Source organism: Bufo gargarizans, chromosome 3 (genome assembly GCF_014858855.1).
Source record: "Bufo gargarizans isolate SCDJY-AF-19 chromosome 3, ASM1485885v1, whole genome shotgun sequence".
Classification (NCBI taxonomy): Eukaryota; Metazoa; Chordata; class Amphibia; order Anura; family Bufonidae; genus Bufo; species Bufo gargarizans.
Genome location: NC_058082.1, coordinates 80,650,694 through 80,668,710, shown reverse-complemented (window position 1 = coordinate 80,668,710; position 18,017 = coordinate 80,650,694). Strand labels below are relative to the sequence as shown.

The 18,017-nt window shown below is 45.8% G+C and overlaps 1 protein-coding gene across 1 annotated transcript in view; it reads left to right on the top strand.

Annotated features, from left to right (window-relative positions):
- The window catches only part of MTUS2 (microtubule associated scaffold protein 2), a 457,672-nt gene that overhangs the window by 55,368 nt on the left and 384,287 nt on the right, over positions 1–18,017 (top strand). The window contains exon 4 of the mRNA XM_044286799.1: positions 15,491–15,506. Within this exon, the coding sequence (XP_044142734.1) occupies positions 15,491–15,506 (16 nt within the window). The remainder of the gene's footprint in view (positions 1–15,490; positions 15,507–18,017) is intronic.

Genomic DNA, 18,017 nt, shown 5'->3' with positions numbered 1-18,017 from the left:
TCTAATCTAACTTTCTCTCTGAAATAATATGAGAACAAAAATGGGCTGCCTGCTTACTGAAAGATCAGGTTACAACACTCCTAGAAGTCTATGGAGGGGGGGGAGGAGGGAGGAAGTGTAGAAAGAAACAGAGAGACAGACATAACTAAGGAATGATTCAACATATTCAGCAGCTAATAGTAAATGTTATATCTCACCACAAGTGCTTTATTTCCATCACTACTGCTCAGTATTTCTCTAACGCCCTATATGGTGCTTCTGGATGATTCTGAGTGAGGGACAGGAAGCAGAATCTGCTGTCTCCATGTTTATTCTTTGGGATGCAGCAAGTCTCTACCAACAACATCAGAGACAACTGAGAATTAGAGATGCAGCATTCAAAAGAGATAATCGCTAAAATATGTCAGATACAAGTCAAATAATGGTCAGTTATTGTGCTATACCTCATGTGTGCATAGAGTAGATATAAAAAGTCTACACACCCCTGTTAAAATGTCAGGTTTCTGTAATGTAAATTTTTTTTGACAAAGATAAATAATTTCCACCTTTAATGTGACCTATAAACTGTACAACCCAATTGAAAAACAAACTGAAATCTTTCAAATAAAATAATATAGTTGCATAGGTGTGCACATCCTTAAACTAATACTTTGTTGAAGCACCTTTTGATTTTATTACAGCACTCAGTCTTTTTGGGTATGAGTCTATCAGCATGGAACATTTTGACTTGGCAAGATTTGCCCACTCTTCTTTGCAAAAACACTCCAAATCTGTCAGATTGCGAGGGCATCTCCTGGGCACAGCCCTCTTCAGATCACCCCACAGATTTTCAATCGGATTCTGGTCTGAGCTCTGGCTGGGCCATTTCAAAACTTTAATCTTCTTCTGGTGAAGCCATTCCTTTGTTGATTTGGATGTATGCTTTGGGTTGTTGTTATGCTGAAAGATGAAGTTCCTCTCCATGTTCAGCTTTCTAGCAGAAGCCTGAAGGTTTTGTGCCAATATTGACTGGTATTTGGAACTGTTCATAATTCCATAATTCCCTCTAGTTTAACTATGGCCCCAGTTCTAGATAAAGAAAAACAGCCCCTTGGCATGATGCTGCCACCACCATGCTTCACTGTGGGTATGGTTTTCTTTTGGTGATGTGCAGTGTTGTTCTTGCACCAAACATATCTTTTGGAATTATGGCTAAAAAGCTCAACCTTGGTTTCATCAGACCAGAACACCTTTTCCCACATGCTTTTGGGAGACTTCAGATGTGTTTTTGCTAAATGTAGCCTGGCTTGGATGTTTTTCTTTGTAAGAAAAGGCTTTCGTCTTGCCACTCTACCCCATAGCCCAGACATACGAAGAATACGGGAGATTGTTGTCACATACTCACATGTACCACACAGCCAGTACTTGCCAATTATTCCTGCAGCTCCTTTAATGTTGCTGTAGGCCTCTTGGTAGCCTTCCAGACCAGTTTTCTTCTTGTCTTTTCATCAATTTTGGAGGGACATCCAGTACTTGGTAATGTCACTGTTGTGCCATATTTTCTCCACTTGATGATGACTGTCTTCACTGTGTTCCATGGTATATCTAATGCCTTGGAAATTCTTTTGTACCCTTCTCCTGACTGATACCTTTTAACAATCAGATCCCTCTGATGCTTTGGAAGCTCTCTGTGGACCATGGCTTTTGCTGTGGGATGCGACCAAAATAATTTCAGGAAAGACCAACTAGAGCAGCTGAACTTTATTTGGGGTTATTCAGAGGCACTTTAAATGATGACAGGTGTATGCTGACTCCTATTCAGCATGATTTTGAATGTGATTGCTTAATTCTAAACACAGCTACATCCCCAGTTATAAGAGGGTGTGCACATTTGTGCAACCACATTATTTTAGTTTTTTTTTTGTTTTCTTCCCTCCACCTAAAAGATTTCAGTTTGTTTTTCAATTGAGTGGTACAGTTTATAGGTCACATTAAAGGTGGAAAAAGATGTGAAATGATTTATCTTTGTCTCATTTTTTTACAGCACAGAAACCTGGCATTTTAACAGGGGTGTGTAGACTTTTTATATCCACTGTATATGGCAGATTATTCTGAAAAATGATGATCTGCATTGATAGGTATGCTTTAAAATAGCAAAAATACATTGGCCTTACTTAGGTGTGTTTACCCTAGGGCCTAGACTGTCTCGTCTGACCAGTCTCTTGTTCTAAGCCAACGGTAGCCATACCTGGCTTGGTCAGATCTCTGTTATTCAACATTTGTCTCTGCTGATGCTCACATTTACTTTCTGGTATTGTACATATATCCACCTCTGCCTGACTCCTTTTATTTACTACTGAACCTACACTACTGAAGCCCTATTTATCCATGCAATCCTGCACGTCCTAGTATGTTTTTGTGACTTACTTTTGTCAGCAATAGTGTTGATCACGAATATTTGAATTTCAAATTTTTATTGCGAATATAGGTACTTCGAAAATTCGTGAATATTTCGAATATAGTGATATATATTCGTAATTTCGAATATTCGATTTTTTTTTTTTCCTTTTATTATTATTTTTTTATTCGATTCTTTTTTTTAAATCAGTACACATGATCCCTTCCTGCTTCTAGCTTGTGGGCCAATAAGAAGGCTGCAATATACTTGACTTTAGGAGTAGTGTTGTTTGCGAATTTTGCTCTATATTCGTTTTTTTCGAATATTCGCTATATTGCTATATATTCTTGTTTTAGAATATTATGAATATTCTAAACCAAGAATATATAGCAATATAGCGAATATTTGAAAAAAACGAATATAGAGCAATTTAGCTAATATAGTGCTATAATCTTTTTTTTATAGTTGTCATTTTTTTCCAATCTGAACTTCAGATGAGAAAAAAATTACAACTATTAGACAAAGAAGATTATAGCACTATATTAGCTAAATTTCTCTATATTCGGTTTTTTTTTCCGAATATTCGCTATATTGCTATCTATTCTTGTTTTAGAATATTACGAATATTCAAAAAAACAAAGTTATAGCAATATAGCGAATATAAAAAAAAAAACGAATATAGAGTAATTTAGCTAATATAGTGCTATAATATTCTTTGTATAAAATTTGAAAATTTGTTTAAAATTCGCATAACGAAAATTCGCATATTACACGATCATTACCTTGCCGATTTTTCAAGTAAAAAAATTGTAGAATATAACGAATATTCGAATTTTCGAATATTCGAATATTATACAAAATATTCACGAAATATCGCGAATTCGAATATGACCCCTGCCGCTCATCATTAGTCAGCAACCTCCAACTATCTCCAGTTGGTGTGGTTCTACTCCTGTTTTACGTACTCCAGGGATTCAGTCACCAGACAGCTCGGGTCACCTACGGTAAGCCTTGGGACCTGCCAGGGGCGGACTGGGCCGGGGGGCAGGGGGGCAATTGCCCCCCGGCCTTCCTGGCTTGCTGTCCCGGCCGGCCGGCCGGGCCGGAATGAACTGCCACTTTAAGCCAGGGAGACGGGGAGCAGGGGAGGCGTGTTGCCGGCAGCCTATCAGACAGGCCGCCGGACCGGCGCAGGCGGCGCGATGACGTCATCGGCGCGATGACGTCATCGCGCCACCTGCGCCGGTCCTGCGGCCTGACTGAGCCGCTGTGCTGCCGTAAAGTGATTAGATCTGTGCTGGCTGGAGGCGGGACCGGAGTATTCCAGAGAAGCAGGGAGGTAAGTATAAGTCTGACTGACATTTTTTTTTTTTCTTCTTTATTTCTGTCCCTATCTGGCTACTGGCCCTGGGCCTGGCACTTTATGAGGGGGGTGGGGGGCACAATCTGGCTAGTGGCTACTCCTGGCACATTATAGGGGGGCCCCTATCTGGCTACTCCTGGCACATTAGTGGGGGGCCCTATCTGGCTATTGGCACATTAGTGGGGGGCCTATGGCTACTGGCAGATTATATGGGGGCCTATGGCTACTGGCACATTATGGGGGGGCTATGGGTACTGGCACATTATGGGGGACCTATGGCTACTGGCACATTATGGGGGCCTATGGCTACTGGCACATTATGGGGGGGCTATGGGTCTACTGGCACATTATGGGGGACCTATGGCTACTGGCACATAATGGGGGACCTATGGCTACTGGCACATTATGGGGGGCCTATGGCTACTGGCAGATTATAGGGGGGCTATGGCTACTGGCAGATTATAGGGGGGCCTATGGCTACTGGCACATTATAGGGGGGGGCTATGGCTACTTGCACATTATATGGGGGGGCTATGGCTACTTGCACATTATATGGGGGGGCTATGGCTACTGGCACATTATGGGGGACCTATGGCTACTGGCACATTATGGGAGGCCTATGGCTACTGGCAGATTATAGGGGGGGCCTATGGCTACTGGCAGATTATAGGGGGGCCTATGGCTACTGGCAGATTATAGGGGGACCTATGGCTACTGGCAGATTATAGGGGGCCTATGGCTACTGGCACATTATAGGGGGGCCTATGGCTACTGGCAGATTATAGGGGGACTATGGGCTGATGGCAGATTATAGGGGGACTATGGGCTGATGGCAGATTATGGGGGCCCTATGGCTACTGGCACATTATGGGGGCCTATGGCTACTGGCACATTATGGGGGGCCTATGGCTACTGGCACATTATGGGGGGCCTATGGCTACTGGCACATTATGGGGGGCCTATGGCTACTGGCACATTATAGGGGGGCCCTATGTGGCTACTGGCACATTATAGGGGGGCCCTATGTGGCTACTGGCACATTATAGGGGGGCCCTATGTGGCTACTGGCACATTATAGGGGGGCCCTATGTGGCTACTGGCACATTATAGGGGGGCCCTATGTGGCTACTGGCACATTATAGGGGGGGCCCTATGTGGCTACTGGCACATTAGTGGGGGGGCTATGGCTACTGGCACATTAGTTGGGGGGCTATGGCTACTGGCACATTAGTGGGGGGCTATGGCTACTGGCACATTATAGGGGGGCCTATGGCTACTGGCACATTATAGGGGGGCCCTCTCTGGGTACTGGCACATTATAGTGGAGGGGGCCTATGGCTACTGGCACATTATAGGTGGGCTCTATCTGGCTACTGGCACATTATAGGGGGGCCCTATCTGGCTACTGGCACATTATAGGGGGGCCCTATATGGCTACTGGCACATTATAGGGGGCCCTATCTGGCTACTAGCACATTATAGGGGGCACTATGGGGACATTAGCTCAACTGGGGATATTACAAGGGGGGTATTTTGTGCACTGTCTATTATAAGGAGAATTATTTCTACTGGGGGGCATTATGGTGGGCTTTATTACTCCCCCATGGTATGACCCCCTAGTAGCAGCACCAGCCTCTCCCTGCTCTGCTATCCCTCTGCCCCTTCTCCAAATCCTTATTATGAAATCTTTCTCATTAGGATAAAACACAACATCAGCTCCGCCGAGCCCCCGACCAAAGTGTGGAAGTGGCGTCCGTGATCCCCAAGGGTCAAGTAACTGTAAATTTTCAAATAAAATATGTTTATGTTATACACATATAGCCTACACTGTGCCACACAATATACAGTTTCTCCTGCAAAAGTCATCAAGTGTCATGGGGGGGACACAGAGCAGCGCCCAGCGGGGAGGAGAGAATACACGGATGCAACACTGTATCAGCCAGAAAATGACACTTTCGGCATTATACCAAAAATGCAATTTTCGGCTGATATGTTTCGGCGACCGATATATCGGAGCATGCCTAGTTTATTTTGTTTTACTGTGTTGTAATTTACATGGCTGACGAAAGTGGCAAGGGGGGGGGGGGGTCAGGAGGAGGCAGGGGAAATGGGAAAGCAGGAGGGGGCTCAGTGGGCCTCTGGGTGTTACTTGCCCCCTGGGCCAAAAGTTGCCAGTCAGCCCCTGGGACCCGCTCATACAACCCTAACTACAGTCAAGGGAGTGCTATAGGCAAAATTTAGCCATCTGGTTGGTTCCCTTTCCCTGAATACTGTAGGATCTATATTATAATACCAGTACAGATTTTGGCCATTTTTTAGATTGCGAGATATCCATTTTCCTTTTTACGAATCTTCTGCATTTTCTTCCTACCAGAACCGATGACATAGATTTGCTGTTGACACCGCGCCTTCATTGTGTCTGCAATTGAGCTGCATTTTGGTGCAAAATACTACATCTCACATTTCTCCTCCATACACAATGAGAGGGCTTGGCTTAGTATGAAAGGAAGTATGGCCTAAAATGTGAATATTTGCTCCAAAATGCAACAAAGCTTCTGTTGTAAACATTTGAATGAGAATAAGGCTCCATTCACACTGTCCGCAAATAGGTCCGCATCCGGTGAGGACCCATTCATTCTCTATGGGGACGGAATGGATGCGGACAGCACACAGTGTGCTGTCCGCATCCGCATTTGCGGAGCGCGGCCCCGATCTTCAGGTCCGCAGCTCCGCAAAAGATAGAACATGTCCTATTCTTGTCCCCAACAGCCGGGCGGGTCCGCAACACACCACGGACGTGTGAATGGAGCCTAAGACAGCTAAAAATTAGCTTAAGGGCTCATGGCTTTTTCAGTGTTTTGCGTTTTTTATGGATCCGTTGTTCAGTTTTTTGTTTCCGTTGTGTTTCTGTTTCCTTTCAGTTTTTCCATTCCGTTTTTCCGTATGCCACATACAGTATACAGTAATTACGTAGAAAAAAATTGGGCTGGGCATAACATTTTCAATAGATGGTTCAGCAAAAACTGAACGGATACGGAAGACATACGGATGCATTTCCGTATGTGTTCCGTTTTTTTTGCAGACCCATTGACTTGAATGGGGCCAAGCACCGTGATTTGCGGACAAGAATAGAACATGTTCTATCTTTTCAATGGTACGGAAATACGGAAATACTGAAACGGAATGCACACGGAGACACTTTTTTTGCTGAACCATTGAAATGAATGGTTCAGTATATGTACCGCATACTGAACTAAAAAAACGGCCAGTATACTGAATGCAAAATACTGTTGTGCGCATGAGCCCTAAAGGGCACCGGTCAGCAGGATCATCTCCATTAAACCAGGCATACTACCTGGTAGGCTGATCCTACTGATGAAATGATAATTGTGAATGAAATGATACTTGCCTGTGAAAATTGGTTGCAGTCTTCCTCAGAAAAAATAATTGTATTCTTTATGCAAATTAGGACTTCAGTGCACTAAGGGGCGGGGCCTGGCACATTGGACACCTCAGCTTTCCAGTGCTGGTCATATAGCATAAAAGTTTTTCACTTGGCAATGGCATGGCCAATTTTCACAAGACAGGTATCATTTTAATCAGTGGGATCAACTCTACCAGGCAGAGTTCATCCTGCCTATAGGTGCTCTTTAAACTTCTTTAAGACAGTCAGTCTATAGACGCAGCAAATGTATCTTACAGCCCGAGCCACTGTGGTAATTCTGGGGCATTTCGATCTCTACCTTATCTAACTCACAGTAAGGCCTCATGCACACGACAGTATTTTTTCACGGTCTGCAAAAACGGGGTCCGTAGGTCCGTGATCCGTGACCGTTTTTTCGTCCGTGGGTCTTCCTTGATTTTTGGAGGATCCACGGACATGAAAAAAAAGTCGTTTTGGTGTCCGCCTGGCCGTGCGGAGCCAAACGGATCCGTCCTGAATTACAATGCAAGTCAATGGGGACGGATCCGTTTGACATTGACACAATATGGTGCAATTGCAAACGGATCCGTCCCCATTGACTTTCAATGTAAAGTCAGGAGTCCCTTTACTTTCACACTTGCGTTCATATAATGCAGACGGTGGCTCCGTTCAGAGCGGATCCGTCTGCATTATATTGTTAAAACATTTCTAAGTGTGAAAGTAGCCTCAGACGAATCCGTCCAGACTTTACATTGAAAGTCAATGGGGGACGGATCCGTTTGAAAATTGAGCCACAGTGTGTCATCTTCAAACGGATCCGTCCCCATTGACTTACATTGTAAGTCTGGACGGATCCGCTTGCCTCCGCACGGCCAGGCGGACACCCGAACATAACTTGAAGCGTCCCCATCACCATGGGAACGCCTCTATGTTAGAATATACTGTCGGATATGAGCTACATCGTGAAACTCAGATCCGACAGTATATTCTAACACAGAGGCGTTCCCATGGTGATGGGGACGCTTCAGGTTAGAATATACTGAAAAACTGTGTACATGACTGCCCCCTGCTGCCTGGCAGCACCCGATCTCTTACAGGGGGCCGTGATCAGCACAATTAACTCCTCAGGTGTCGCACCTGAAGGGGTTAATTGTACTATCATATCCCCCTGTAAGAGATCAGGGCTGCCAGGCAGCAGGGGGCAGTCATGTACACAGTTTTTCAGTATATTCTAACCTGAAGCGTCCCCATCACTACCTCCCATCTCCCCCCCCCCCCTCATCATTGGTGGCAGCGGAGTTCCGATCGGAGTCCCAGTTTATTCGCTGGGGCTCCGATCGGTAACCATGGCAACCAGGAAGCTACTGCAGCCCTGGTTGCCATGGTTACTTAGCAATAGTACAATAGTAGAAGATTCATACTTACCTGCTTGCTGCTGCGATGTCTGTGACCGGCCGGGAGCTCCTCCTACTGGTAAGTGACAGTTCTTTAGCAATGCGCCGCACAGACCTGTCACTTACCAGTAGGTGGAGCTCCCGGCCGGACACGAACATTGCAGCAGCAAGCAGGTAACTATGAATCTTCTACTATTGTACTATTGCTAAGTAACCATGGCAACCAGGACTGCAGTAGCGTCCTGGTTGCCATGGTTACCGATCGGAGCCCCAGCGATTAAACTGGGACTCCGATCGGAACTCCGCTGCCACCAATGATCGGGGGGGGGGGGGAGATGGGAGGCCGCACACTGGCCACCAATGTTGTTACTGCTATAGAGGGAGGGGGGGCCGATTGGGGGGCGCACACTGTGCCACCAACGATTTATTACAATAGTGGGAGGGAGGGGGGGCGACGGGGGGCGCACACTGTGCCACCAACGATTTATTACAATAGAGGGAGGGAGGGGGGGCCGATGGGGTGCGCACACTGGCCACCAACGATTTATTACAATAGTGGGAGGGGGCCGCACTGGCCACCAATGATATTCAAACTGGGACTCCGATCGGAACTCCGCTGCCACCAATGATCGGGGGGGGGGTAGAGATGGGAGGCCGCACACTGGCCACCAATGTTGTTACTGCTATAGAGGGAGGGGGGGCCGATGGGGGGTGCACACTGTGCCACCAACGATTTATTACAATAGTGGGAGGGAGGGGGGGCGACGGGGGGCGCACACTGTGCCACCAACAATTTATTACAATAGAGGGAGGGAGGGGGGGCCGATGGGGGGCGCACACTGGCCACCAACGATTTATTACAATAGTGGGAGGGAGGGGGGGCCGCACTGGCCACCAATGATATTCAAACTGGGGAGGGGGGGGAGTCTGCCCCCTGCTGCCTGGCAGCCCTGAGCTCTTACAGGGGGATATGGTAGTACAATTAACCCCTTCAGGTGCCGCACCTGAAGGGGTTAATTGTGCTGATCACGGCCCCCTGTAAGAGATCGGGTGCTGCCAGGCAGCAGGGGGCAGTCTTGTACAAAGTTTGCAGTGTATTCTAACTAGAAGCGTCCCCATCACCATGGGAACGCTTCTGTGTTAGAATATACTGTCGGATATGAGTTTTCACGAAGTGAAAACTTAGATCTGAAAAAGCTTTTATGCAGACGGATCTTCGGATCCGTCTGTATGAAAGCAACCTACGGCCACGGATCACGGACACGGATGCCAATCTTGTGTGCATCCGTGTTCTTTCGCGGACCCATTGACTTGAATGGGTCCGTGAACCGTTGTCCGTCAAAAAAATAGGACAGGTCATATTTTTTTGACGGACAGGATACACGGATCACGGCCTCGGCTGCAAAACGATGCATTTTCCGATTTTTCCACGGACCCATTGAAAGTCAATGGGTCCGCGAAAAAAAACGGAAAACGGCACAACGGCCACGGATGCACACAACGGTCGTGTGCATGAGGCCTAAATCTGAGCCACGGAGTATGAATTAGCCAGACAACAGGTTCTTTTTTTCCTATAGTACACATATGACTGTCAATATGAAAAACCATCTGTGCAAAACAATTGTAATCCTCATATTTTTTATCCATTTTTCCTTGGCATATGCCGCATGAAGAAATACTGCATAAACTAACTAGAAAGCATGATTGCATAAATCAGTCTTCCAGTGATGCACAGCGCCTGGTCAGCCTCTCTCATTTGCTAAGTGAAAATGTCTGGTATGTTAAGTTTAATTATACGACATAATTGTTTGCTGCCGACATCAATCCTGGCAAAGAATAATTAGCTGGTTCCTGCTGCCGCATTTCTGTTTGGCAGAGAGGCTCTGGCGCCATATTTGCTCTGGAGTGTGTCACTGGAAGCACCACAGTCTGACATTGAGAATATTTTAATGTTACTGGTATACAGAGACATGTAAAACACAGTGGTATGAATGTCAGATATTGTAACACGCCATCATTTATGTAATACTAGCAGAAGGACCCGGCTTCACACGGGTATATTTCATCTATTTCATTTCATCTTTGTGTGTGTCGTTAAAATATATCGACAGTATCCACTATAACAGTGACCTCTACAGCACCCTGTCCCTTCAACAGTGACCTCCACAGCAGCGTGTCCCCTTAATAGTAACATCTACAGCGCCCTCCCCTTTAACAGTGACCTCCACAGTGGCCGCCTGTTAATTAGTGACCTCCACAGTACCCCGTCTCGTTAATAGTGATTTCCACAATAACCCACCCCCTTAACAGTGATCTCTACAGAGCTCTGTTCCCTTAAAATGTGACCTCCACAACACCCCGCCCCCTTAACAGTGACCTCTACAGCAACCCGCCCCTTAACACTGACTTCCATAGCGGACCGCCCCCTTAACTGTGACCTCCACAGTTCCCTGTCCCCTTAACAGACACCTCCACCGCGCCCGCCTCTTTACCAGTGACCTTCACAGCACCCCGCCCCCTTATCAGTGACCTCCACAGCAGCCTGCCTCTTTACCAGTGACCTTCACAGCACCCCGCCCCCTTAACAGTGACCTCCACAGCAGCCCATCCCTTTAACAGTGACCTCTACAGCGGCCGCCCCTTTATTAGTGACCTCCACAGTACCCCATTTCCTTAACAATAATTTCCACAACACCCGTCCCCTTAACAGTAGGCTCTACAGCAATCTACCCCTTAACTGACCTCCATAGCGGACCATCCCCTTAAATGTAACATCCACAGCAGCCTGCCCCTAGGGTGGCCAGAGGTCCAGTTTTAGGCAGGACAGTCCAGATTTCAGACTCCCTGTCCTCTGTCTGGGGCAGGACCTGGACGGACACAAGGATCTTCTTTTGAACAGCTCACTCTCAGACAGCAGCACTGTGCCCTCCTTCCCACCCCTGCAGCTGACAGAAGTTGATTTTTACCTTACCTTGTTCAATACTTGTATACCAAGTTTAGCTGAAATCGATGGTTGCGTTTTTGAGTGATCGCGGAACATACATACATACACACGTCCCTCTTTTATATATATATAGATACCTCAACAAAGTGCAAGGTTAGGATATAAATAAGGTGATTTTTATACCCCTTCTTTTGTCCTTGGCAGCCGTTGTATTACACATTACTGTGAAGAACATACAATCTATATATATAAAAATGGACATATGTATTTATATATGTTTCGCGATCACTCAAAAACACAACCATCGATTTCAACGAAACTTGGTATGCACATCCCTTGCTACCTGGAAGTAAATCTTGTGGGGGTCTCAGCTCTCTAGCATGTATCGTTCCTGAGATATTCCAAAAAAATGCAAATATGGCACATCACATGACCTACATTAGCCAATAGAAATCTGCAGGTCTTTTCTCTTCATATCCCAACTCCATACACACGGTCACATTTTCCTTATAAGTCAATAGAAACTCGCAGATCCTTAGTCTCCATATATACACACAGATTTACACCAGGTTTCCATAACAACCCAGCCATTTTTCTTCACTGCTGTAGGTCAGATTTAAAGGGGCAGGGCACTGTGGATGACACTGTTAAGGGAGCGGAGTGCTGTGGAGGTGACAGTTCAGGGGGCAGGTAGGGTGGCCATTCAGGCCACCCTTAAAAGATGGACTTAAAAATCCCACCCCCTCGCTAAGCCATGCCCCAATCTATATAGGTCACGCCCGTCCAACTCCACAGTCGACAGGGATAAAAAAAAAAAAAAATGAAAGGTAAATATCAGCTTCTGTCAGCTTCAGGGGTGGGAGGGAGGGTGACTTTCTCCCTGCAGCTCACGCTCAGACAGCACAGTGCTGCTGTCTGAGAGTGAGCTGTTCAAAAGGACATCCCTGTGTGAGATATTCCCAAAAAATGCATTAGCCAATAGAAGCCTGGTCACATTACCCTTATCAGCCAATAGAAGCTTGCAGGCCCTTAGTCTCCACATACACACAGTTTTACACCAGGTTTGCATAACAAATCAGCCATTTTTCTGCTGCAGGTCAGCTTTAAAGGGGCAGGGCTCTGTGGATGACAGTGTTAAGGGAGCGGAGTGCTGTGGCAGTGACAGTTCATGGGGTAGGTAAGGGGGCCATTCAGGCCACCCTCAAAAGACGGACTTTTAAACCCTGCTTCCAGGTCCAGCTAAGCCACGCCCCCCCCCCCCCCTCCGTAGCCCACAGGGATTGACAAAATTAAGGTAAAAACTTTTGTCAGCTGCAAGAGTGGGAGGGAATGTGACTTTCTCCCTGCAGTTCACGGTCAGACAGCACAGTGCTGCTGTCTGAGAGTAAGCTGTTCAAAAAAACATCCCTGTGTCCATCCAGGCCCTGAGGGAGTCTTAAAGCTGGACTGTCCAGACTAAATCCGGACCTCTGGCCACCCTAGGGGCAGGCTGCTGTGGAGGTCACAGTTAAGTGGACAGACCACTATGGAGGTCAGTGTTAAGGGGGCAGGCTGCTGTGGAGGTCACTGTTAAGGGGGCGGGATGCTGTTGATATCTTTTAATGACATACACAAACATTAAATAAGATAGATGAAATATACCCGTGCGAAGCCGTGTCCTTCTGCTAGTGAGATATAAAACTAGTAATTTTTCTTAAACAGTTTGTGATTTTTATAGTATTACTGACTCAAGTAGTAGTGCTCAACCTCTAACGACAATGTGATGACTCTGCCTCAGTCTATTCAGCAAAGTCACAAAAAAAGAAAATGAATAAATAAAAGTTTTTTTCTAATTATACATTTACTTTAAAGTTGTGTAAAAGAGGTTTGATTTTTGATATAGAAATAGAGTTTTAAGTGTTTACCAACATAATAAAAAAATACAATTTTGTGAATGTATTGGAATGGTGTATCACCTTGAATTAAACAATGCTTTTGTTTTGACTATGAAGGATATGCTTGTCAGCCATCTTACTATCCAAAAATTGAATGCAGGAAGGAACACGTGCTTTTGCGCTAATATATGTGATCCATGTACTATAGTTGTTACTTATTGTTCCCTGTTCTAGTGTCAAGTCTTAGTTGGCAGCTACAGTTCCAGATGTTGGTCACATGAGGTTGCTGTTCTTGGATGTTATTTTGGGTTACATTGGTAACTGGTACTTTTGAATGGCATCTGGCTAACAGCCTATTTTAGAGGACCTCAGGTGCAGTACCTGTCTGGTGATTGAGGCACAACCCTTTCTTGGCTTTTGTTCTTGTGTGTTGCTGTCGTTATTATGCTCCCGCCTTCTCCTTCCAATTGTCTGCCTGGTACTGGTTAACCTACTACCGGTTATGACTCCTGGGTACCTACTGACAGTGTTTTTGGTTCATCCTCCAGCCAAAAGCATTCTGGTTTATCTCTTGGAAATGATTTCTGTCTCTCTTCCTGACTCCACCACTTTTCCATTAGTGCTTCTGCTGAAAAACCTATGAATATTCTAAGGACTAGAACTTGGAGACCCACTTCCAGCAAAGATAATACCTCTTTGCAGTAGTTAAGGGTGAAGACTAGGGGACCCCTTAGATTTTGCACCCCAGTCTAACCTGTGCTATATGGATTGCAGCCTAGAGAATCCACATTCTAGTATGTTACTGTAACAACAGTAAAGCAATATAATTTCCCTCACCACCTTCTAAATCTCCCATTGCATTGGCTCGTGGTGTGCATCACCACAGAAAAAGACCAGTTACATTGTCACAGAGGAGTAGCTGCAGACAGGGCTGGCCTGATGTTGGATGCTATACTCTGCAGTACCTCTCTTATTGTTACGAAGTGTATGCGGATCTACTATATCACTTGTACAAATTCAACTGGGGATACTCCTAAGGTTGTTATGTATTAGCCCCCTGGTCTTCACCCATTAAAGGGATTCTGTCATCAAGATTTTCAATATGGAGCTGTTCATATCATCCTCTGAGTCTCCATTATCTAATAAAAAATATACTAGTTTTACCCCCACCTGTCCTTTTTATTAATATGCTAATTACCTTACTAACATGCCCAAGGGGCTGTCCCTCCGGTCGTTTGTGCCAAGCCGCGCCCCTTATCTCGTAGCCCAGCGCTAATTATGCACTCCTCTCATCGCCGATGATGCGCCGTAATCTTGCGCATGCGCCCTAAATCCACTGGTCAGTGCCCGTGGGCTAAGTGCCCAGACAGCTGGTGCATGCGCGCTTCGTTCGCTGAGGTTGCTGCCATCGGCGATGAGAGGAGTGCATAATTAGCAGTGGGGCGGCGCTGGGTTATGAGATAAGGGGCGTGGCTGGGCACAAACAGCCGGAGGGACAGCCCCTTGGGCACGCTAGTAAGGTAATTAGCATATTAATAAAATGGAGGCTGAGAGGATGATATGAACGGCTCCATATCGAAAATCTTGATGACAGAATCCCTTTAACCCCTATACAGGGGCCTGGATTCTGCTGCAAGGGAACGACCAGGCTGCTGCCTCGTGGTGTGCTCTCTGTTCTAGTGACAGCTTAACCACTGTGGTCAAGAGACACTAATGCGGAGCACCAAGAGTATCAGGCAAAACTGTAGTCAGGAACAGACAGAGGTCAGGGCAGATAGGTCAGGGTCAAAACAGAGAAAGGGCAGAGGTCAGAGTAGGCAGCAATGGGTCAAAATCCAAGTAGAGACTGGTACATGGGCAAACAGAAGTAATCAGTACACATTTGAATTAATTTAGAAACTGGAACCTAATGCTCAGGCACCTTCCTACCCGTGGGTGATCAGCCAGTGGCTCGGGAAAATCTAGAACCCTATGGGCAGTAAGGGGCAGGGCTGGTACAAAGCAAGCCATAGCCTGCATGAAGAGGATGACAAGCTACTCCAGCTGCTCCTACACAAATAAATAGCCTTACTATACAGTGCCTAATCACAACCACCATACCATATGGTGCCTAGAGTGAGAGTTCCACATGTTACCTAAATAACACATCTACATTTGCAAGAAAAAGTATGTGAACCCTTTGGAATGATATGGATTTCTGCACAAATTGGTCATAAAATGTGATCTGATCTTCATCTAAGTCACAACAATAGACAATCACAGTCTGCTTAAACTAATAACACACAAAGAATTAAATGGTACCATGTTTTTATTGAACACACCATATAAACATTCACAGTGCAGGTGGAAAAAGTATGTGAACCCTTGGATTTTATAACTGGTTGAACCTCAATAACTTCAACCAAACGTTTCCTGTAGTTGCAGATCAGACGTGCACAACGGTCAGGAGGAACATTAATATGTTATGTTTAAATTTACAGGTCTCACATCCCAATGCCTATTTATCGTCCACAGGTGGCATAGCTTTATAACTTCTACCTTGAGGGACATGAAGGTGGAAGGTTTATAACCGTACTTTCACATAAAGATAAATACTTTATAAGAACCAATAAGCAAGAAGAGTATTTCCATTCACTCAGTGCTTGAACTTGATCACTCGTGAGTTGCCGTCATCTGTCTCTAGGTCTTACAATATATAAATCCAGAGCTTTCTCTGTTCCTTCTACCGGTTCCTTTGGGGAGGATTATCATTCTTAAAATGCCCAGTGCCTGCAGGCAGAGATCACTCTGTCCTGAATATTTCAAGAGTCATACCCTCTTTACATATTCTGATTTTACTGTTTTACTTTCACATATTCTCATCTTTTTCATTTTTTTCCTGTAAGTACAATTAGATGCAGATCATCAAACAACCATTAGAAACATTTGCATAAATCCCACTTGTCTTCTAGAAGGATTCTGCAGATCACTACATTGTTTCCTGGAATAGTTATGAATATTATAACGTTATATATTTCCTTATGGTTAACACAAAGGGCACCCCAGTACCCCCAGGCAGAAGTCACCAAAAGGCTCATGGTGTGGCACCAAGGAAAGAAATGATGGGCCCTCCATTCATCACCGCATAGCCCCACAGTGAGGACAGCCACATGGAACCACTACTATTACTAGCTTTCAGGTGCCACTTCCAAGCCCCACTATATAACGGTCAGCCAACAGGTGCACTATGGCAGCCACATATGAAAAAGGCACCTAAGGAAATATTTTTAAAGGGATTCTTTCACCAGCGACCTCCCTATCCAACCGTTTGCATGGATGCATAGCTGTAGAACGCGGTGGCTTCTTCCTAGGCCAGTAATGTCACAGTTCTCGGTCATGTCACATTGGCACAGCTCTGTCTCATTCGAATTTTAATAACAAAAAATGTTGCCGTCTTCCTCACCCACTTTATCCAACTTTAAAGGGGTATTCCCATCACAATGATCACTGTTAAATCTGTTAATGATTTGACAGTGATAATTTTTGTAAATACATTTTTGAGAAAATAAGTCCCCTCTTACCTGATTGTTGTCTTTCGTCTCCCCTGGTTACGGCCACCTCTCGCCTGTCGAATCCCGTGGCCGCGCTTGCGCAGAAGACTGAAATTTTTTTCCCGCCCGGGCCGCGCAATGTCCTGAAACGCGCACGCCACAGCGCATACGCCATAATGACTTCCTCCTGGCCAGTATAGTACAGAGCCGCGAACGCGCATGCCGGCTCTGTACCATACAGGCCAGGAATAAGTCACCATGGTGCATGCGTTGAAGACAGCGTGCGCCCGGCCGGGAGAAGACGTCAATTAAGCTGACTGAGCCCGCCCAGCCGAATCCAGGAAGTGAACGTCGCGCTTGCCGCAGGTAAGTATGAAAACTGTTGATGGGAATACCCCTTTAACATCAGAAAATGTGGAACAGGTGGTTTATAAATATTTCTCAATGCATTTACACTAGACAATTGGCATAAATACTGTACATTGAAAAATTGCAAATTATGGTTGGCAGGTGTCTCATGCTACCATATTGTCAGTTTGGCTTCTTCCTTGTGCTTCCAGCGGCCTCCCAGCGGCCCGTGTCTGTTCTCCCTCTGCAGGCCACAGACTGTGCTTTCTTGACAGGCCTGAACGGCTAAGTTTTTCTGCTACATTTGTCTGCTTTTGAACCAACCTCTGCCCAATTCCTGATTCCGACCCTGCACTGCCTGACCTGTGCCTGATTACCGTATTGACCCTTTGCTGCCTGCACTAACCTCAGACCTGTTTCACGGAGTAGCACAAACTCTGCCTGCCCTAACCTCAACCTGATACTGACTATGAGTTTTGCCTGACCGCCTTGGTTCCCTGCACAGGTGTCTCTGATGCCCGTGGGTCAACTGTCAACCACACTCCACAACAGGTAGCGGCCTACTGGCTCTCCTGCAGTGAAATCCAGATCTCGATACAGAGGTTATTGGGTAAAAACCAGATAATGACAGTTTTTCCATGCCCACTGATTGTAACAAAATCCCAGCATGCTTTGCTGTATAAAGTTTAACAGGAATTGTTTGGCTTGCCACACTTCTGCATTGTAACAGCGGCTGCTGTGTGCCGCTGTTCTCCTGCTTACT